The sequence below is a fragment of the Pundamilia nyererei genome, unplaced genomic scaffold (genome assembly GCF_000239375.1).
Source record: "Pundamilia nyererei isolate P.nyererei 1_Seehausen unplaced genomic scaffold, PunNye1.0 scaffold00004, whole genome shotgun sequence".
NCBI classification, from domain to species: Eukaryota; Metazoa; Chordata; class Actinopteri; order Cichliformes; family Cichlidae; genus Pundamilia; species Pundamilia nyererei.
The window spans coordinates 3,021,400-3,042,783 of record NW_005187405.1 but is presented as its reverse complement, the minus strand read 5'-3'; the positions used below and the strand labels follow the sequence as shown (position 1 = coordinate 3,042,783).

At 41.3% G+C, this 21,384-nt stretch overlaps 3 protein-coding genes across 5 annotated transcripts in view; 1 reads left to right on the top strand and 2 right to left on the bottom strand.

The window, feature by feature from the left end:
- Positions 1–2,093: 2,093 nt before the first annotated feature.
- Positions 2,094–9,892, bottom strand: slc25a42 (solute carrier family 25 member 42). 2 transcript variants are annotated; one of them, XM_005721188.1, is made up of 9 exons: positions 9,506–9,892; positions 7,723–7,930; positions 7,051–7,217; positions 6,094–6,205; positions 5,763–5,788; positions 5,433–5,599; positions 5,218–5,334; positions 4,503–4,654; positions 2,094–4,389 (listed from the first exon to the last, which is right to left on the bottom strand). In XM_005721188.1, the coding sequence occupies exons 3-9, from the start codon at positions 7,129–7,131 to the stop codon at positions 4,064–4,066; spliced, it is 981 nt and encodes a 326-aa protein (XP_005721245.1). In that variant the 5' UTR covers positions 7,132–7,217; positions 7,723–7,930; positions 9,506–9,892; the 3' UTR covers positions 2,094–4,063. The 2 variants fall into 2 exon arrangements, with proteins under 2 accessions (XP_005721245.1, XP_005721244.1); XM_005721187.1 differs by lacking the exon at positions 7,723–7,930.
- A 179-nt stretch (positions 9,893–10,071) lies between these two features.
- Positions 10,072–16,546, bottom strand: armc6 (armadillo repeat containing 6). The gene is made up of 8 exons (XM_005721186.1): positions 16,420–16,546; positions 16,031–16,172; positions 13,427–13,512; positions 12,780–13,341; positions 12,524–12,669; positions 12,310–12,441; positions 12,039–12,176; positions 10,072–11,949 (listed from the first exon to the last, which is right to left on the bottom strand). Exons 2-8 carry the CDS (start codon positions 16,149–16,151, stop codon positions 11,737–11,739), a joined length of 1,398 nt encoding a protein of 465 aa, XP_005721243.1. The 5' UTR covers positions 16,152–16,172; positions 16,420–16,546; the 3' UTR covers positions 10,072–11,736.
- Positions 16,547–16,972: 426 nt separating this feature from the next.
- Positions 16,973–21,384, top strand: part of mau2 (MAU2 sister chromatid cohesion factor) — an 11,785-nt gene continuing 7,373 nt past the window's right edge. For both annotated transcript variants that reach the window (XM_005721185.1, XM_005721184.1), the window contains exons 1-11: positions 16,973–17,328; positions 17,447–17,464; positions 17,598–17,663; positions 18,143–18,238; positions 18,336–18,430; positions 18,528–18,555; positions 18,657–18,812; positions 20,095–20,241; positions 20,347–20,437; positions 20,521–20,624; positions 20,770–20,847. In XM_005721185.1, coding sequence (XP_005721242.1) covers positions 17,095–17,328; positions 17,447–17,464; positions 17,598–17,663; positions 18,143–18,238; positions 18,336–18,430; positions 18,528–18,555; positions 18,657–18,812; positions 20,095–20,241; positions 20,347–20,437; positions 20,521–20,624; positions 20,770–20,847 — 1,113 coding nt within the window. In that variant the 5' untranslated portion in view covers positions 16,973–17,094. The remainder of the gene's footprint in view (positions 17,329–17,446; positions 17,465–17,597; positions 17,664–18,142; positions 18,239–18,335; positions 18,431–18,527; positions 18,556–18,656; positions 18,813–20,094; positions 20,242–20,346; positions 20,438–20,520; positions 20,625–20,769; positions 20,848–21,384) is intronic.

The window sequence follows — 21,384 nt, the reverse complement described above, 5'->3', positions numbered from 1 at the left end:
CAGAGTAAGTCGTTGTAGTATGTCAGTATTTGTTCTTGTTACACGCCTGTTGTGTTCCCATCTAAAGATCATTTTGTGTTAGACAAAAAACAAAAAAACACAACTTTTTGGCATTCAATGATTGTCTGGAAATGGAAATCAAACAAGCTCTTCGTGTTATACTCATCTGCTGGTAGATCAGAGAAAAGATCATAACAATGCAACAATCACGGTTATTCCAATTTAAATCAGAGTATGGCGTGTTGGAGAAGGGGCAAAACCAAACCAGTAACTTTGCTTTTTTAAATTCTGCCTTCATGGCTTTAAATAAGTCCTAAATGTGTTGGAATGAACTGGGAACTGAGAATCACCTTTCATGGTGATTTACTCTCCAAGGCAGTTTAAGCTTTACAAAACTCGCATACAAAACTGAACCTGAAGAAATACATTCAGCCACTGAGGACTAACAATTTCTAAACTTCAGAGCATCTGCTTCTTCTTACTGAGAACATCCAGACTGAAGCAAGGCTAGAAAATGGAAGAAACCTCCAGAAAGGTTAGTAGAAGCAGCTCAGTCGTAGTAAAAACATTACTATCCTTTGCTAGGCACTTAGAGTGAGGAAATACCCTTCGTTCAGGTTTCACTTAATGTATTCTTTTAACCAAGCACACTTTCATATGTGCTAATTACAGACCAAATTCTCATTGATCTAAGCTTTTCTTCTGCTACCTAAGGCAAGGAGTAAAGACAACTGATATTAAAACACTATACATGCATCTGCCCACAGCTGATGGAGCAGATATATGGACTGGAGATGCTGTATGTCACAAATCTTCCTCATTTACAGAGGTCAACTAAAGTCAAAATATTGTGTTATGTTCAGGAGATCACCTGAACGCTACATTAATTCCAACAAACAATTTCCACGAGCAGACAAAGAAAATGAGAAAATGATTTCCAGAGAAGGCAGGATACAGGAGTGTAGGGATTGTAAAACTCCCTGTAAAACCTCCCCTACCAGATATGTTTAAGAGCGATGCCGATATTTGTTGATTTAAAAATTAGATATATATAGGCTGATATTTTCTTTTTCTGTCAGACATAAAAAACATAGACAGATTTCATTAACATTTGTTATGCTTAGCTATTTGTCAGTGTGTTACATTGTTCAGCAACACAGTAATGTAACAAGTTACTGTACTAAATTCAGTAATCACATCACGACGTGCATTACAAATCTGCACAAAATGGGAAAATAGAAAAAAAGAAGAAGTGGATCTTACTTTACTTAGACTTCACCTCTGACGTGTTTATTTATTTAAAAAGAAGTTTGTGGTTTCAATCCCAGCTGTGCTCATTACTTTTACTTTTATTTTGGAAAAACATGTTTAAAACTATCCAAAAAGAATAATACCTATATCACGTTGAGTACGCTGATGTCTTGTAGGCACTAACAATGGAACAATTATCATTATGCTTTAGCAGTGAATCTGTCCCTGGATAAACCAACAAGTAGATTTAAAAAAAAATTAAGTGATTGCATTTTAATAAACTGAAACATTTTCCAAATCTCAAAAGCTATTTTCTAAACTATTAGTATTTCTCATGTTGTTAATTATTATTTGGTGAGGTTATCTGCTGGTCTAAGATCAGAATATTACTTTGGGCACTGTCATCAGTCAGATTAGGTTTTCTCGTTTTGGTGATTAATCTTCCCATTTTTTAATCATCAATTAAACATCCATCCATCCATTCGCTTCCGCTTATCCTTTTCAGGGTCGCGGGGGGCGCTGGAGCCTATCCCAGCTGTCATAGGGCGCAAGGCGGGGTACACCCTGGACAGGTCGCCAGTCTGTCGCAGGGCCAACACACAGGGACAGACAATCATTCGCACTCACATTCACTCGCACATTCACACCTAGTGGTAATTTGGATTATCCAATTAACCTATCCCCACAAGCTGCATGTCTTTGGACGGTGGGAGGAAGCTGGAACCCGGAGGGAACCCACGCAAACACGAGGAGAACATGCAAACTCCACACAGAAAGACCCCGGCCTGATGTTGGAATTGAACTCAGGACCTTCTTGCTGTGCGGCAACAGTGCTAACCACCGTGCTGCCCATCAATTAAACAATTGTACATATTTAAAAATATAAATCTTTCAAATTCACTGCTGAGTTTCAGTCACAAGCCTTGCTTCTTATTCCTGTTACAGATGACACCTCATGCCCTCTGCTCCGCTTGGCTCTACTCGTCTGCTCACCCAGCTCAGCTGTTCTGCCTTGGTATGTAAGGTCCAAGTATAGAAACTATTGACACTGCTCAGTTTCTATGAGCCTGCATCAGTACTGTCAAAATGTTCATCTGCATCATTCAAACAAACTCCAAGTCCCATCTGCTGCCACAACTCTACATTAACACTTCTAATTGATATGTGACGATTAGAAAAACACGTGATTGTGTGCTGAGGTAAAGTACAATACTGAGAACTAAATTATCTTTGTAACAGAACTCAAATGATCTCTTCACTATGTGTTTGCATATTTCCAGTCAAGTTAGCAAATACTGCTAAAAGCTCTACACTGAGTCCTCCTCCCTAACCAGGAGATTTAAAGTCATTCCAGTGACATGTCACAGTCTAGTGTCAAGTCACGTTTTTAAAAACAAAACAGCCGGGAATGGCAGCGAAGAGACAGACTGCACAGCTGTCACGCTGGCAGCAAATGGAAGACACATTTGTGTAATGTGTGTACTTCGTGTGTGTCCAACATCAGCGACACATATGAGGGTGAAGATATAAAAATGCCTCTTGATATACTGTACTTTTTAAAAACACCACCACAGATAAATGACATATGTAAAAGCAACACCTCTCAGACTGTGTCAGCAACAATGAGACACTGTAAACGTCACAAAGAGGGCTGTGTACATGTTTAGCTGTTCTTTCTAAATATCAGTGTGTAACATCTCACATTTGGGGGATGACCTAACTACTTGATGTGCGTTACTTAGGGCTGAGAACCAATAAGCATATTTCCACTAAAACTGAGACGCTGTAGTCCCAGGAACTTTTTCCCAAAGAACTACAAGGTTCCTTCATATTGTTACTTGTCTGTGTTTCTACAATACTCTCTTTTCCATTAATGTTTCAGAGCTTATTAGAAAGAAAAAAAAACATCCAAAACAGCCTCCCAAATGTTCCTAGTTCTTAGGGGAAGTGGTTCCAGCAGTGAAAAGGCCCCAATAGTTTAGCTGGAGTAACTGTAGTATCTGTATTTATACTTCAGATATGAATCTAAAGCCTATGACATGATTAAAGTGAAAAACAATCGCTATGTGACGAAAACTTTCTAAAAAACACTATGGGCACTGGTAATTCTTTTTTGTTGGCACCACCATAAAACACAACTAAACAACTAATAAAACTGTGAATTCAATCTTCAGGAGTGCCACTGAAAAAACACTAGACTGTGAGCTTTTAATATTTCAGCTCAAACTAAATCAAACCATTTGATAGCAGTTACAAAGCTGCTATCACACTTAAACATACTACAACACCATTTATGGCATATAATTTGCATTAACTAACGTCATAACCTTTGGTATATTTTCTTAAAATAAATTTCCTTCAAACAAATCTCAACAAGGGCATATCTTACTCTTATTAAATGAACGCATTTTTTAAAACTCATGGGAAATGAGTGGAAACCAGCATTGCACTGGAAAGTAAAAGATTTAAAATGATACACATGGCAGCTGTGTGTGTGTACCTTTTAACTCTCTGGATTACAAATGTACTGAGAGGGTAGGAACATTACAATTCATGTGTACACACAAACGTATTGATGATATTGCACTTAGATGTACATGATAACAAGGCGTACTATCCAACTTACCTCTGTTACACACAGACAAAGCGAGAGAATAAATTTTTATTACCCACGCATCCTGAGCCACTGTGCTTTTTGCTTTTAACCAGCAATACCCATTTTTCACTCTTGCTTCCTCTTCTGTCTCACCAGAGTGGGCTTACAGGGATCTACTCAACCCTCTACCCCCATTTTCAACTCTCTTTGTCATTATTATGGAGTAGTATAACCCATTTGATGAAGCTTCTTCAAGAGAATCTGAGTGAGGTCAAAGGTGGTGAAGCTAATCCCCACTGCAATAGGTCCTTTAACCCAGTTCATACTGAGACCTTTGTAGAGTCCGCGGATAACCCCTTCCTCGGACACAATCTCCCTCATGGTCCCCAGGATGGTGCGGTACGTGTGACCTGTGACACCCGCAGTCTGCATCCGCCGCCGTACTACATCCAGAGGGTAAGACGCAGACTGGCTGATGAGACCTGCACAGGCTCCAAAAGCCAGGCGTTCGTATGAGTAGGGCTGCTGGCGGCCGCTGTGCTCTGCGTGGAAGAGAAACGTGTGAGGTTTAAGTACTGTACATGAACAGCAGCTGTGCACAGAAGGAAAGGAACAGGGCTAGATCAATACAGATAAACATGTGGCTGTTGAATACCTGCATGCAACTTCTTCAGTGTCTCATAGGTAAAGAAGCTGAGGCCAGCATAGGGGGCAACACCCAGTATGGTGGGAGTAAAGCCTCGATACAGTGTTTTCATGCCCTCTTCTCGAGAGATCCGCACAAACACATGCAGAATGTTACTGTACCTAAAACAGAAAAATATTAAAAATATAAATGTGTTTTAGTAAAAGATGGATGAGAAATTCAGAAGAAAAGAAAAAAAAATTGTACTTTACATCTTAGATCATAGAAGTTGACTCAGTCTGCACAAGTGTGCAGTTAAAGTCCATTAGAGGCTAAATAGGATCACACAATACCCCAGCTGACTATACAGTGAAGATGTGAAAATGTGCTGTAGTAATATCGTCTGCATTATGGTTGCACAACCAACTATGTTTATTCTCAAAACAAATGAACAACATTTCAGGTTTTTAGTGATGAATTTGTCTAAAGTGACATAGTGACACATAAAAAATCTATAAATGACTCAAGAAATTGATTTAAAACACAATTACACAGCTCTGAAGACAAAAGGAGGTCTAGCCCAGTACGGGCAAGGTGTACCTAATGTAGTGGCAAAGTGAGTGTATGTATAACTACCCTAAACATTAACCATGTTTCATGACCCTTGGATTGTTTTGCTGATGCTATTAACAAACTCCCAACTATGCCCAGAAGACAATTTATAATAACTTCAAAGTTGGCTTACATTTCCTTTGGCGTTACAGCCATCCTCGCACGCACCATATCAAGAGGATATGTCATCATGGCGGCAGTGATACCAGCCATGGACCCAGCCAGCAACCTTGGGACTGGAGGTAGGGCACTGCAACCAAAAAAAGGAAAAAACCCGTCAGCACTTCAGCCCTTTTATGTCTTTACATAAGAAAACATTTCATAAACAAGCAAAACACAGATACGTACTTTCCCTGAAAGCCATAGTAGCCTCCCAGCAGGCCCTTGTACTGCTCGTGTGCGCAAAACTGGATGGCAGCGTACGGGATGACTCGCACCATGGTGGCAGAGTTTCCCCTCCACAAACTGAAGAAGCCCTCCATCAGGTAGGTGCGGTAGATCAACCTGTAAGCTTCCTTTAATTCAGTGTGCACAAAGATATACTTGCTCACATTAACACGAAATTAACATGATGCACAAATATGTGTACCCAGTTTTATTTCTGCTAAAAAAAAAAACTAAAAAAACAAACAAACAACAAAAAAAACGCTTATAAATAGGAAGCATGCTCAAACATACCTTGGCAGAGAATCTTGCAGAAGACACTGAAAAACAAAATACATAAACAATATAAAAACCATACCATCCTTATTTGTACAGCACTTTAAAATAAACCAGGGTTCACAAAGTGCTGTACACATACAAATGGCATAAACAGAAAATAAAATCAAAGATGTTAAAAATAGAGATTCTTTAAAAAATCTGCAGTGTTTCTCACAAGTCCAGTCATTTTTTAAGTAATATCAATAATATGATTTTTTAGGTATTTCCACACTAGTCCCAACAAGATGTAATCATATATGTCCTTTATTCAGGTCACTGTTGTAAATTAGCAGAGCAGCCAGCTTGCCTTGGAAGATGATTTTAGTTCTGTCCAATGGGGCGACAGCTGTCTTGGCTACAGCTCCTGCTAAAGCCCCCGAAAAGAGCGAGTTGATAACAGACCGAGTCTGTTTCATCCCCTGCAAAGACAAATAATCACATTTTAGGTTCAAACAGAGACACTGTACATTTGCAAATTGTTGTGTTTGCTATAGTGTTGATCAGTAAGCAGGGGTTACATCAGGATAACAGTTGACAGATAACTAACCAGCTAACAAAACCTCCTAAATAGAAGCAGATGTGGTTAAATGAAACAGAGGGGTCATGAAGCTCCAAAGACCTGCTCAGTTCATGAATTTCATTTTCAGCTAACAGAATGAGGGGTCTCTAGTGCACAGTACAGTACTAAAATAGTGTTACAATGCCACTATATTCTGCAAATAACATATGACTTGATAGGATGCAATCACAGAAGTGATGGGACAACTGTGGGGGAATGAATAATCATGTAAGAAAACCCATTTAAACATAACTGTATGATAACATAAGGCATATTTATATATCCATTACACACATACACAATTTTAGAAATGCATGCATGCAAATAAATATATCTAGCTAAACTGTCTAACTATTCAATTTAATAGTTCAGTTAGTAAGATAAAGTCCCTACAATAACGCAGATAAAACCCCAACAATTAAACGACCCCCTAACTGCAAAAACCTGGTAACAGTGTGAAGGAAAAACTTCATTTTAACAGGAAGAAACCTCCGGCAGAACTGGACTCAGGGGCAGCTATCTGCCAGAATCCGTTGGGGGTGACAAAAATGGCTGACTCCAGAAATAATTGTACAACCCCCTGGAATGTCAACATTAACACAATAATGACTTTTTTTCCTCTAAACACAATTAGTCACAATTAAATAAAATTTATTAACAAACCTGAGCTGTATGATTACCCTGATCCTGTATAAATGTGCTCACCTCTGACTGACTGGAGGAAGCCAGTGGGAGCACTTCACCCTGTGTGAGTGATGCCCGTTGTTCCTGGACTCCACTCCCCATCCCCGAGGATTATGAACCAAGCACGCTCATGAATTGAACCGCTGGTGGCAGCGGTGATGCTGGTGGGGAGTACAGGAGGCTAGAAGCTACAGGGAAGAAGGAAAAAAAGAGGAAAAACAAACACAGTTAAGTTTCATGTCAGTCTATGTATTTTTAAACAGATTTTCCTGTTACAGCAAGGAAGTTGTTTGAAAACCCTTTTTCCTGGTATGCCTCACCTCAGAAAAAAATGTTCATACTCCACATTACACAACTTTTAATGAATCAGAACAAAAAGAATATGACATCAGCACTGTCATCCACTCTTTGTTTATTTTCTCTAAAATATTCTTATGTCCTTTTACCTGATTGTCCACCCGCCACAGTTTGATAACCAGTGCTCTAATTAGACTGCATGATTATTTATGGCCTCAATGAATCATAACAAGTACCACAGAATCAAAGTCTGGTCTCAAATCTATTCTACTTAACCGCCCTCTTTCTTATATGCTTACAACATGAGTTGAGAAACAAGATGTTTATCTGTACACAATAAACTAGAAATACAATACACACCGATGTGAATAACTACCTCAAGAATAGCCTACTTACTCTGAACCACCTGCCCTCATGAAAACTGCAGCTAAGTGGAGGCACAATAGATCACTCCTGAAGGACAGAGGACTTGTAGGTGAAAGGTGTCTGAGTGACACAAGCACTCCTGAATCCTCTCCCTTTGCTGGAAACAAGTTTGCAGTGTAACCACAACTTTGAACATTCAGGACAATCCTCCAGATCTCATCGATAAAGACAAGTTGACCTTTAGAAGACAAACATTATTTAGAGTGAACTCACTGATTTTAACAATAGAGGTATTTGCATGGCTTTAAAGAACTAATCACTTCACCACATAGATCACATATTCATGTAATGTTCAACCCATCCACTCTGCTTTATCAAGTCCAAAGCTATCAAATATCTAAACCTGAGCTGAAGAAACACCAACAACAAGATGCAAATTAGTAATTCACATCCAGTCTACACAAGATCTACAAGTTTCACACATTCAGAAGAAAGAATGAAAATGATCAGCAACTCTTTTTCTTTGGGTTTTCATGTGAAGAATTTTACTTATTTGTGTTTTTTGTTTGTTTTTTGTCATCATGGGACACACGGATACTTCATCAGTATAAGATCAAATCTGCTTATGACTATGACTAATGTTTATCTGTTGTGTAACATTCATTTTATGCTGTATAATTCTTCAAGCATGATGAACAGCTGACTTGCCCTAAAAGTTTTTCTTGTTTACAGTTTTGCCAACAAACTAATACTGGCACTGGTATGATTAAGTGATGATCTGCCCTTTCAGATTTATATTATTACGGAGAATATGGGTCACTTAGTTTTTGATATACATACAAGCTCAGTACAGGATTTGTGGATGCTGAATATTTGTTAAAACATTAAAAAAACAGCCCTTAGAAACACCAGAGTTCAAGAAGAAGCAGTGAGAAGCTGGCGAGAGACAACAGTGAAACTGTAAACCGAGGGTTGGCTCAAAAGTTGGGTCAGAGGCAGCAAATACTGGCAGCAGTGCAACAGGCCTTGTACCCACCTTTTCACAGCAGCCACCATCCCAAATCTCAGGCCATCTCACACCCCTCCCTAAAGCTTCTTTCCCCATGCATATCATCTTACAGTTCCTTATTCCTCACTTGTTTCTGTCCTGCTATGTCTAATTTGTGTGCCTTAGGCTTCATTACTCTGTAATACAGGACAGCATTCCCATGCTATACACATGCAGCCTGTGGAGATTTTATAGAAAGTGTATTATCAAGAATAAGGGAGTCAAAAAAGGCAACTTAATACTTATGGGTAAAGCGTGGGTTTAATTTTGTGCTGTATTTATCAAGAATAAGTCCATGAAAATTATTGGAAGTCTAAGTGGAACAAGTTGAGAGCAAAATATGACCACATGCTAGCTGTGGGAAACAGAAAATACATAAGCATAAATACTCAAAAGGCATCACAATTATCTGCGGATTATCTGAATAATCAGCAAATGTAAGAGTGTAGTGTTGCTGGAGAGAAGTGGATCATCAACATCATGAGCTGCTCATGTTGCCTGCCTCCTTAATACATCAGTTTTGTAACAGCGCCGTGTCCCATATGTTGCCATTTGCCTCGGCATTTATTAAACTGTAAACCAAAGCAGGGTTACAAGTCAACATTACTGCAGTAGAAGTGGACACTTATTCATTAAACGATCACCATGCCTCGCCTTTCTGTTTCTGCCCGCTGCTCCAAACCTGTCGACACATGCCCGCAAACAAAACACAGCCACCCTCTGAAGCCAGCGACCTGTCACTGCTTACACAAACACATTTCTTACCTTATAAAGCCGACACCGGCATCAAGAGCTGTCACGTTTTGATATCCCCTCTACTGGCGCGTTATTTCCAGCCGTTAGCAGTTTCTTCAGGAGTTATTTCTAAGTTAGCCAAATACCAGGTTAAGTAAGGTAAGCTAGCCGTTAGCCCGCCGTTTAATTCGCGTCTATTTTCTCGGTAACAGCGTACTGCAAATGTTAACCATGAGCTAATGTCTTGACTGGAAATGTGTCCTAATGTTGAAGGTGCCTTTTAAAATACGTTTCTCACATGCTCTAGAGCTGCAGTGACTCTAAGTGACAGGCTTCCTCCATTGTGGGCTCTGCCGTTACTACTCCTGTCAGCCAGGCGAGGCGGTTCGCAATGACCACAGTGAGGTTTGACAAGGACGAGCGCAGGTGCATTGTGGGAAATGAAGTCTCAGTGAGGTGCGGCACGCTTGGATAGGTCAGTTAGAGGGGCGTGAGTAGGAGAGCCACTTAGCAGGCAGTGGGCCTCCTGCAGTTTCTTGCTAGAGATACAGGGTCTGTTACTATCACACACAGCTAGATAACAGAAGATGGTATCATACTGTGTTAAACTTTAATGACAAATTTACAAACTAAAAGTAAAGCATGTGTAAGGCATTCAAAACATGTACAATTTGGCCCTGCCAACACAGGAAATAAGTCACCACTTACAGAGCAGTTGCATAGCAGCAAATGCACTCATACAACATTTTACAAAAACACTTAAAAAAAAACGTTTTACATAAATAATAAAAACGCATACAACAGCACTACAAAGGCCTTTTTGTACTTATTTATACTGGAAAACACTTTCAAATCTTGCAAAAGCATCGTGACTGGTCGTGTGTTGATTCACACTGTCTGAAATGCTTTTCAGCAAATGTACTGTGCAAATATGCCTCACTAAGAGTATTTGCTTCTACTATGTTTATATGTTAGATATAAACATGACAGGATTACATTTTAGCCAAAATTGCACTCAGGGAGACATATTTAAGTGTTTGTGGCAAGTAGAACAGGGCCAATGTTGTTGGTTCAAATGTGAAATGTGGGCAGATTTTAGCTGGGCTACCACTAAAACAGGGATAGATTGTGGGTAAGATTAAACCCATTTACATCTGCTGTGTTTACAGACCTCAAAGAAAACCCTAGGGCCACAGGTTGTTGTAACTTTTTGTTGAAATACAACAAATTAAATTGCTGGTTAAAAAAAATCATCTTGAAGCCTCGAGTCTCACTATCTTTGTATTTTCAAACCTGACAAGACAAGAGAGGGGTGGACTCACCGAGATAACAAGGGTCAGGGCACTTTCTCATTTACAAGCCTGCCACACCCTAAAGCACACCCTTCTTTGTCCCTCTTCATGCATTTAATGACCACATGTTTTCAACCAGATGTGAAACTAAAGCTGAAGGCTTTTCTTCATATGCTTTCAAATGTTTTTTGTCTTACTTCAGCTAGCTAGGCTACTGGCTATCAGTACTACTAACAAAGTATCAAACATGGTATCTTAAACCTGGATTAATTTTAATGGACACCATAAGGCATCATCTGTGCCTACAAAAATACTATCCCATAGTCCTATAGAAGTCGAAAAGGGAAAAAGAACAACAATCTTGACTTTTGTAAACCATAAACTGATGATTTTATGGGCTCTGTCACATATTTTGGGACATACTGAATAAAAAACTCAGTCTATTTTGTAAATTTTGGTCATCTTAAGTGTCAGAAACGAAGATTATTCAAGATAATCTCATTAGCTAAACAACTGTGATTGATTGCCAGTAAGCACGTGCTGTCACAGTTCCCTCCCTCACTCATCACATCTGATTTCAAAACATCAAGATGGTGATGGCAAAAACTCTCAGCTTGAGGCATCAAAACAGGGCTTCACAAATCACTGAGTGACATCACGGTAGCGACAGCCATCTTTTATACTGTCTATGGCTATTGATTGTTGTACTTTAGTGGTTAAGTAGCTAACTAACAAGCTATTTTATTTTTTCTTACGAATATGGAAGGAAGACTGACATCACCAGCGTCTCTCCTTCATCATGTGGCTGCATGCAATGGCAGTTGATGGTTAAGCCTCACCTAAACCTCTGCCGGGAAATGAAATCACAGTGGGCGGGACTGAATGTCTGCTATTAAACCCCCACCCCATCCTTGCAAGGTGTGTTGAACATTCCTTGCGAACCTTCTGCAGTGGTGCTGTGCTCCACTTTCAGTTGGTAAGGCTGCCATGTTTGCCGGTCCACAGCTCCCGAAGCTCCACCTGACATCCCAGATCTCTCAGGGCCGCTTTGCCTACATCACCGCAGTCTTGATGGTTCTGCAGCGCCTGGGCTATCAGCGCTTCTGCTCCCATCTCCAAGATTGGCTGGCTGAAGTTACTCATTCGTGCGACCAGATTTCTGAGCACCATACACCCTTGTTTCTGTAAAGAGCAGAACACCAAACGTGAATCACAGTCACAAAGACTCCAGATCCCAGGGAGCATATTGTTCACTGACGACATGATCTTACCTGCACGTTCACCACATCGGTATGAGTCTTCATAGCCTGCAGGGCAGCCAAGGCACCTCCATTCTCCATGATGGCCGTGCAGTTGTTGGGTTTACGTAGAGCAAGGACAGAGAGGCATGCACAAGCCTGCTCGCACACCTATGGCAGAAAGTGAGCACAATCTTAGAGGATTCTTTCAGTCAGTGTATCCCTCATTTGTGTGTTTGTTTGTTTCAATGCACAGAGACCAATTTAGCATGATTTAACATGTAGGTACAACAGTGACACTCACAGCAGAGTTGCTCATGTGCCTGTTCATGGCGATGACAATGAGCTGAACTCCACCGGCATTAACAACAGCGTCTTTCACGTCATCATTTCCTGCTATGGCTCGGATCGCGCTAAGGACCTGCCGAACCAGCTCCTGCAGGAAGACAAACACTTCAGCGAAAAAAAAACAAACCTGGACTCGATCCTCATCACGATCTTTGCTTCTTGTACGTTACCGCTGACTCATAGCTGTCTGCGAGCAAAGTCATCATGAGTTTTAATCCACCCATATCACAGATGTCTTGACAGAACTCATTCCGTACAGCCAGACGAGATAAAGTCGCACACAGCTCACTCAAAACAGAAGTGTTGCCAAGGTGATCTGCATGGAAGATATCCAAGAAATCAAAATTATTTAAGTGTACCAGCAAATACAAAGCGACTAGAAAGCGCAGAAGCTAAATCTATATTGATATGATCAGCTGGCCTTACCTTTGGCAGCCTCAATCAACACCTTCAGTCCGCTGTGTTCAAGAACAATACTCTTAGCGTGTTCATGAGCGTGCCCAAACGTAACCCGCACGTCATCATCAAAGGTCATGACTCGGAGAGTTGCGCAGGCCTCCTTAACCATCTCCACACATTCACCGTGCTGTGTGATGGCAACAGTGAGCAGCGGCAGGACGCCACCTTTAACAAAATCCTGCCTGTTCTGTTCGTGCTTTAAACAGCAGTGCCGCACGGCACTGATGGCGACCCGTGTAACAGAAGACTCTGCCTGGTACTTCTTAAGGACATCCAATAGGAACTGCCGGCCCTCTGCATCCAGCAAGTCTGGCTGTCCATCCGTCAGCGCGGCCAGAGCAGACAGCGCAGCTAATGCTGCTCCCTGCTCCTCCGTGCTCTTTTTGCAGTAGGACAGGATGACGGGGTAGGCGTCTTTCTGGGCAGCGAGGTACCGCTGGGCGAATCCCAGTGAGCACTGCTCAGTGAAGCTTTTTAGGTCAGCTGTCACACCAGCAGAGTTTCTTCCAATTCGGAGGGACTCCAAAGCCTGAAATGATTAAAAAAAACATTTTTAATATAGATAAAACTTTGGAATAAGCATTCTCTTTTCAGGAAAACAGATCAAGACTCACCTGTAGGACCTTGTGTGTCTGCTCTTCTTGACTGTCAGCCGATGATAATGTTGGGACAGCTTTCACTATGCAACTGAGGTCCACACCTGCATTAACACATACGATTAGATTTAATGCTGACTCACAGCACAACATGAAGTTCACAAAAAAAAGCTCCAAAGGGCAACATAACTTCTTTATTGACCATTTTAACATCTCAGAAGTGGCAGTAACAACAAAAAAAAGCTATTGTAATTATCAGAGTGTCAGTGCACTCTCTTCTTCATATTTGACGGGCCTGGAGCCTTTCACAGGTCTCGCTGGGCGAGAAGTGGACTAACCTTATGTGTTAATTGTTATTCAAGACAGAGGCTTCAAGCTGATTAAAGTAAGGACAAGGAATAAATTACTTTTTAGTACTTATTGCTTTCCCAACATTCCCAAAATGTCTTTACTGTAGCTTCTGTTAGAAGCAGCAAACCTCAGCCACAGGATCTATATATGAAGATTTGTTTGTAAAAAAAAAAGAAAAAGAAAAGAAGTTTGTATCAGTGCTTTGTGCACATTTGATTGAGAAATAAGTGAATTCATAAAGTTAATCTGTCATTATCTTTAAAAAAATAAGGAAAGTTAAACTCTGTGTGTGCTCCAACTTCCTCCCACAGTCCAAAGGCGTGGAGTTAGTGGGGTTGGATTAATTGGTGATTCTAAATGTGTCATATGTGTTAATGTGAGGATGAATAGTTGTCTCTCTCTCTGTGTTAGTCCTGAAACAGACTGGCGACCTGTCCAGCGTGTACCCTGCCTCCCGCACTATGGTAAGCTGGGATAGGTTCCAGCCCAGGGGGACAGATAGATGGATGGAGCAACGGACAGATAGATGGCAGAAGCAAATGGAGAGGGTCACTGTGGGGACAGGAGGGACAGCAGCAGTAAAAGTAAATTATAGCTGATTAAAGTCTGAAGAGAAAAGAAGCCAACTGATCCAGTTATGAAGAGTTTGCTACTTTATTGAGGATTGTGGCAGTGGGATATAGTTTGTAGCTTGGCTGTAAGAGGGAAAGGGATGGGATGGTTGAATGCATGGCACACTTGCATTTGCTAAATACTCTCTTTCCCTACATGGTAAGTGCAGGGGTGCCAGAGGACGAGAGAACAGAGCAAAGCACAGAAACAATAATGCTCTGAATCTGGGCAGCTGGTTGAGCAAACGTTTTTCTTTTGTGCTTGATAATAAAGAAGTCTGTGTGTGTGCTCTGTGTGTCTGTGTACAGTCTTCCCTCTCTGTTACTGAGGAGAACCAGCTACAAAGACATATTCATGAGAATGAAACTTGAACAGACTGAAAAGGAAAAAGACAAAGGGATGTTGCTTCTTTTTTACAAGCACACAAATAAAGCAAGACCAGTTTAAGACTGCATACCTTTGCTGAAAAGCCCCTACACACCATGCATGAACTGGCTTCCTTTTCTGCCTTTCAGTTCTATTTGTTACTGCTCCCCCACACCTACCCCTAGACCTTATTTGTGGGGATGTAACAGTGTACTTGTACAGACATGTTGCAAAATGTTCAGTTTTGCTCTCACAATGCAAATCAAATCCAAAATTTAATCACTTTAATTTTAGGCCAAGCTCCACCTCTCCTAAAAAGTTTCATGCCAATCCTTTCATAAGTTTTGAGTAATACAGTGACCAAACAGACAAACTGAACTAATCATAAAACCACAGTGAAAGAGGTAAAAGAATGGTTACACAAATCAAAAACAGAGATTAATCTCGATTTGGCCGATCAAAAATCAGAGTTTTATGATCTGGACCGTTTCTAATGCTGCTGATGTGGAAAAACTGCAACATTTTTTACTTTGGATTTTTGCAAACAGACTAAAGATTCGCAGTGCACAGTGCAGTAAACAGGGAATCTGTCTATCAGCATAGTAAGTTCACCTTCCCATTAAATGAAGGATCAAGGCTAGAGTTGTCAAACATTAAGTCCAGGGCCCAGAATCAAATGTGTAGTGAAAATAATAGAAAAAGCTGTATCAATGGTCCAGCACACTTAAGATCAAAGTGGGCTGTATGCGGCCTGCAATGTACAATGAGTTTGACATTCCTGATCTCGGCTAACATCTGCATGCATACAGATAACATGACATGTTACAGATGTTAGAATATAAGGCAAAACTTTAAAGTAAAGAAATTTTAACATAAAACAAAATAAAATGTGATAGAACCAAAAAAATAAAGGACACATGTTTCATGAGCACTTTACATCTTCTTCTTCCTCCTCTTCTTCTTTTGGCTGCTCTCTTTAGCCGTTGCCACAGGGCATTGTCTGCCTCCATCTCACCCTATCACTGGCATCCTTCTCCGTCACGCCAACCTTCTGTGTATCCTCGTTCACTACATTCATCTACACTACAACCTTCTCTGTGGTCTTCCTCCTGAGCACTGCACATGCTCATGGCTCCAGTCTTCTGCAGCTTGACCATCAGTGACTTAATTTCAATAGACATGCAACTCTTACCTTGTCATTCGGCCTGAAGTTTATATCAATCTTAACCGACACGGTGACACCCAGACAAAGTGTGTAACAGTCAGTGTACATTAACCAACTGTGACATTTACCTTGAGACTCAAACTGCTCCACAGCCTCCCTCAAAGCCTCGTCTGGGTCCATCTCAAACTCCTCCATGTTTTCCCTGACAGCAGCATCAAAGGTCTCCTGTGTGATTCTTCGTTTGGCCATTTTGCCTCGTTATCTTCAACTCTGAAATTAAATGCAACAACGAAGTGAAACCTCAGCAGTGTTGGGCGGATTCAGTCTCCACTAAGGTAGCTAATACCGACAGCTACTGTTGGCTAAAGCACATGAGCTCCATTCCCTGTTACTGTAGCCGGTGAAGTTTCCAGGGCAATCGTTAAATAAGACCCTTACTGTGGTATTTCTCGTTGTTTTCATTGTTATTTTATATGAGCCGATTAAAAGTAATTCAGTCAAATGCTTTGGATATTACCTCCGCCCTGAAAGAGGATGCTTTCTCCGGTATTATGAATGAAGCGATCACAGTAACGCAGTTTTCGCTGTCGACTGTTTGGTACTATTCACAGAGAAGAGAAATTGTGCGGAAAAATGTACGTGAATAGCAAATTTCTCCAAATGTCCCACACAAATTTTTGCTCTTCTCGAACATAGTCTGAAAAGCATAGGTTCCTCTCACAAATTTTACAATTACTACATTATATCTTGAGAAGATGGCAGTAAATTATTCATATTATTTATATGTGATTATTTAACGTAACATGTATTTTTTAGTGGATGATAAAAAGGATTTGAAATGATATTTTTACTTTGACGAATACCCTTTCAAAATAAAGGAGGGGATTTCAATTATTTATAAAAGTAACTTGTCAAAAAACTAAATGATGGAAAATTGTTCTTTCTGTTTGAATATTGTATCCACGTCAGGCAAGTTTAACAGATAGGTTTACAACATACTAAATATGTTCTTGTTTGGTGTGTCCATATTTGAAAAGCTATAACCGGAAGTCATTTTTCTTCGGACTAGCTCCCTGGCGCTATTACTCCGATTCATGCAAATGACAGAGGTGGAACGCGCAGCTGGGGCAAGCTGAAGCTGGGGACGTTGTCCCAACGGTAAATTGTTGTTTTTATCCCCGGACGACTTGGGATGGCAGCGAGCACAGAGGCCCCGGAGCCTTGGTATCTGGCTCTGCTGGGCTTTGCGGAACATTTCCGCACGTCGAGTCCTCCAAAGATCCGACTCTGCGTCCACTGTCTGCAAGCAGTGTTTCAGTTCAAGCCGCCCCCGAGGGTCGAGGCCCGGACTCACCTCCAGCTGGGCTCGGTGCTGTACCGCCACACAAAGAACAGCGAGCTGGCCCAGAGTCACCTGGAGAAAGCGGTGAGCAGCACTGATGATCAGTACTAGAAACACCTCCACCACCGTTTTATGATCACTGCACCACCCAGGGTCCACCGTGCTCTCACTGATGATCTGTTTCCTTTTTTTTCTTCCTTAGTGGTTCATATCACAGCAGGTATCCTTTTTCATGTGCAGTATTAAAACCCATGCAACCCGTTTTTGTTTTTTTAAGTTGTGCCACTTAAGCATCTCCTTAAAACCAGGTGAGTTTTCACATTGTAGGTTGCATCTTTAACAACACCTATCAGATCTCTCAGTTTGAAGATGTCAAGTTTGAGGCAGCGAGTATTCTCTCCGAGTTTTACTGTCAACAGGTATGTACATCCATGTTATCATCATCTTCCCTGTTTGTAAAAAAAAAAAACAATGCTTGGACAAACTTTTGCAGAGGTGCATTTGTTTATTTTATTGGGTTTTGCTCGCAGTGACGGCATACTCACTGCTGTACCGCTGAGCACACCTGAGTCACGTGCAAGCCTTGTGTTCAGAACTCAGAGATAACAACCTGAAAAACCTCTGGCCAATAATCTGAATGAATAAAATGCATGCTCTCATGCATGTGTGTTTGTGTATATATAACTGTCTATGTGCCATATTGATGTCATGTTAGCATCCTCTCTTGTCTACTCTATTCTGTACACTGAGAGCAAAGAAGTAACTGGAGCTTAATTCTTTGTGCGTGTACACATAGTTGATCAATAAAGCTGATTCTGATTCCAATTAGATTGTAACTTAAAGTCAAGAGAAAATTAATTCAGATTCTTTCAATTACTTATTTGCTTCTTTCTCCAAGAACTTGGTGGACTCTGCAAAGCCGGTGCTGCGGAAGGCCATCCAGATCTCCCAGCAAACTCCCTACTGGCACTGCAGGCTGCTTTTTCAGCTGGCAGTAAGAAACATCTCAACATTACAAACCTACTCGTGCCCGTTATGTTAATTTGAAGCGCGGCTGATGTATGAGCGCAATGTTGTTCTGTCTCCTTCAGCAACTGCACGCACTGGAGAAAGATTTGGTGTCCGCCTGTGACTTATTAGGAGTTGGAGCAGAGTACGCAAGAGTCATGGGATCAGAATACACGAGGTAAACGGGTCAGATTTCTGTTTTCCGAGTGAGATAAGTGATTCATTCGTGGTCATGCATTTACTCACGTTAAGTTTGTTCTTTCATTTTCCCACAGAGCCCTCTTCTTGTTAAGCAAAGGAATGGTAAGCTTAAATCATTCTCCTCTAACTAAAAGCGCTCGATGTGTTAACTTGTGTTGTTTTCTGATTATGCAGCTTCTTAATGTGTGTTTGTGGCTCTGTAGCTACTGCTGATGGAGAGGAAGCTGAGCGAGGTCCACCCGCTGCTGACACTATGTGGGACCATTGTGGAGAACTGGCAGGGAAACCCCTTTCAGAAGGAGTCGCTGAGAGTTTTCTTCCTGGTATTGCAGGTTACACACTACTTGGATGCTGGACAGGTATTCCCGTGGTTCATTACCGGCTCTAAATAGATACGTTATTGTTGAAGTTTCACAAAAATGTAAGAAACATCTATTTTAAATCAAGTTTTTTTTTTTAACCCCATAACTTGTGCCAGATATCAAATATAAATCTGTATGCTTTTACATTATGCTAAAATGATGCTCAGAGCAAAGTTAAAGCTGCAGTGTGTAAAATCTCACCACTAGATGTCAGTAGATTGCAGATTGTGGATAACTAAGTTCTGTCTTCTTATCCATCCCAATTCAAATGCATAATTCCAGCGACGGTGGCCTCTGTAGGGCAAACAACTCTCACCTCTGCTCATCTGTAATCAGTGTAGGCTGTCTGTCCGCTGTTTACCTCAGATATCAATATGTGTCCACATCTATTTAGTGTATTGGAGGCTGTGAAGCTTTGTAAAAGGATATTGGCTGTTGAGTCAGTGAAGCTCAGTTCTGTTCGATAACAGCATTACTGTGATGAGTTGTTGAGGATATGCTGAACTTTTCTGCCAGTAAACGCTGCTCTATTTGCTGTTGTTAGCCAGCATTGGTGAAACTTTCTTTAAAGTGGGTCTAACATTGCTGGGCTCTGATGTTTGGTGAATAAACCCTCATGTGGTGAGAGAGTGTAATCAGTTTATCGCAGCAAAAGTGGAATTTTCAGGACACTCGAGCCTGGCAATAATGTTAGCTTATAACCAGCTGCTGATGTTGTTTAGCCGTCTTATTGTCAGCTACCTGGAGATAAGATGCTTGTGTGCGTTTTTTGTGTGTTAGAGCCCTGACTTCAGTTCATAGATGAGGCTTCAGGTGTTGAGGAGGTTTTATCTAGATGTCGGTGGGTTATCTCTTTCCTTCACGCTTTCACTTCCTCGGTGACGGGGCCCCTTCTCTGACGAGAAAACACATTTATGATTCTTCATATCTGGAAGTGCAGGCACGATTTGCTTCCACGTCACAGGAACGGCTACGACTTCTCTTCTCCCTGACCTTTGGTGTCCTACTTATGCGGCTGGTCTCTAGCCACATACATAAAACTGGATTTAGTGAAAGGTCCACTGTATTTAAGATTAAAGGGTAACATGTCAGCTTCTACTCACTGGTGCCTGCTCCTACTTATTTTTAATGGATTAATTCTCAAGTTATTAGAATGCATACATTTGTTGGAAGGCATATTTACACACTAATCACTGTATAAAAAGAGTATTCAATTTTATTTTTTCTTTTAAATGACCGACTGTAACCTTCAAAGTGTCTGTGCACGTGTCGGATTCAGGTAAAGAGCGTGAAGCCCTGTCTGAAGCAGCTGCAGCAGTGCATCCAGACCATCTCCACTCTCCACGACGATGAGATCCTTCCCACTAATCCAGCAGCCCTTTTCCACTGGCTGCCCAAGGAGCACATGTGTGTGCTTGTGTATCTGGTGAGTCGCTGTTACTGACACACAGCTTGCGAAAGACTCTGAAAGTATAGTGCAAAAGCAGATAACGTTTTGTGTAACATCGCTTGTTTGTTTTTGTCTGAAAAGGTGACTGTGATGCACTCCATGCAGGCGGGATACTTGGAGAAAGCACAGAAGTACACAGACAAGGCGCTCATGCAGCTGGAGAAGCTGAAGAGTAAGTTTGATGGTGTACACTCGCTTATTATTTCCTACTTGATGATGGTGTTAATCAATCACCTCCGATTTGTGTGCTCAAAGTGCTGGACAGCAGTCCCATCCTGTCCACGTTTCAAGTCATCCTGCTGGAGCATATCATCATGTGCCGGCTGGTCACTGGACACAAGGCCACAGCTTTACAAGAAGTGAGTCACCAGCTGCAGAGATTTTATCCTTACGTTGTCAGATGAATGATTCTGGATAAAGGCATAGATTCTGTGACATTAACGTACTTTGGAGATTCTCAGCAGTTTGCAGTTGTAGCTTAAGATTGCAATGGTTTGTGTTCAGATTTCTCAGGTTTGCCAGCTGTGCCAGCAGTCACCCAGGCTGTTTACCAATCACGCAGCCCAGCTTCATACACTCCTGGTAAGTCTGCAGTCAAAGAAAATGCACATGAGCAGCAGCTGTGAGCACTTCTATGAAAGCAGAGGTTTTGGTAGCTTCGTGATCTGGAGCATTCAGGTGCGTTTTAACACAGCACGAAGAAGGAAGGACATCAGCAGTGACGTTAAAGGAACAATTTTTGCTGCCCATCAGTCTGAGAAGTGAGTCACTGAAGTTCATTCTACACTGAGGATGATTATTCACCCCAAGGTCAGCGCGTGTACTGCTCAGAGAAACTGCAGAAACACTCAAGAGCTACATCTCAGACTGCAGACCTCAGTTGGCACATTAGAAAACTGTATACCAAAGTATTATAGAGTCAGATGTGAAGCCATCTGCCACACAGATAAAGGTTGGCTGACAGTGAGTCATGCAGTGGGACAATGATCCCAAGGAAACCTACAACAGTGGCCGAGTCAAAGTCCAGACTTTAACCCGACTGAAAGTCTGTGGTGGGACCTTAAGAGAGCTGTGCATAAGTGAATGCTCACAAACCTCCACGAGATGAAGCAACGTTGT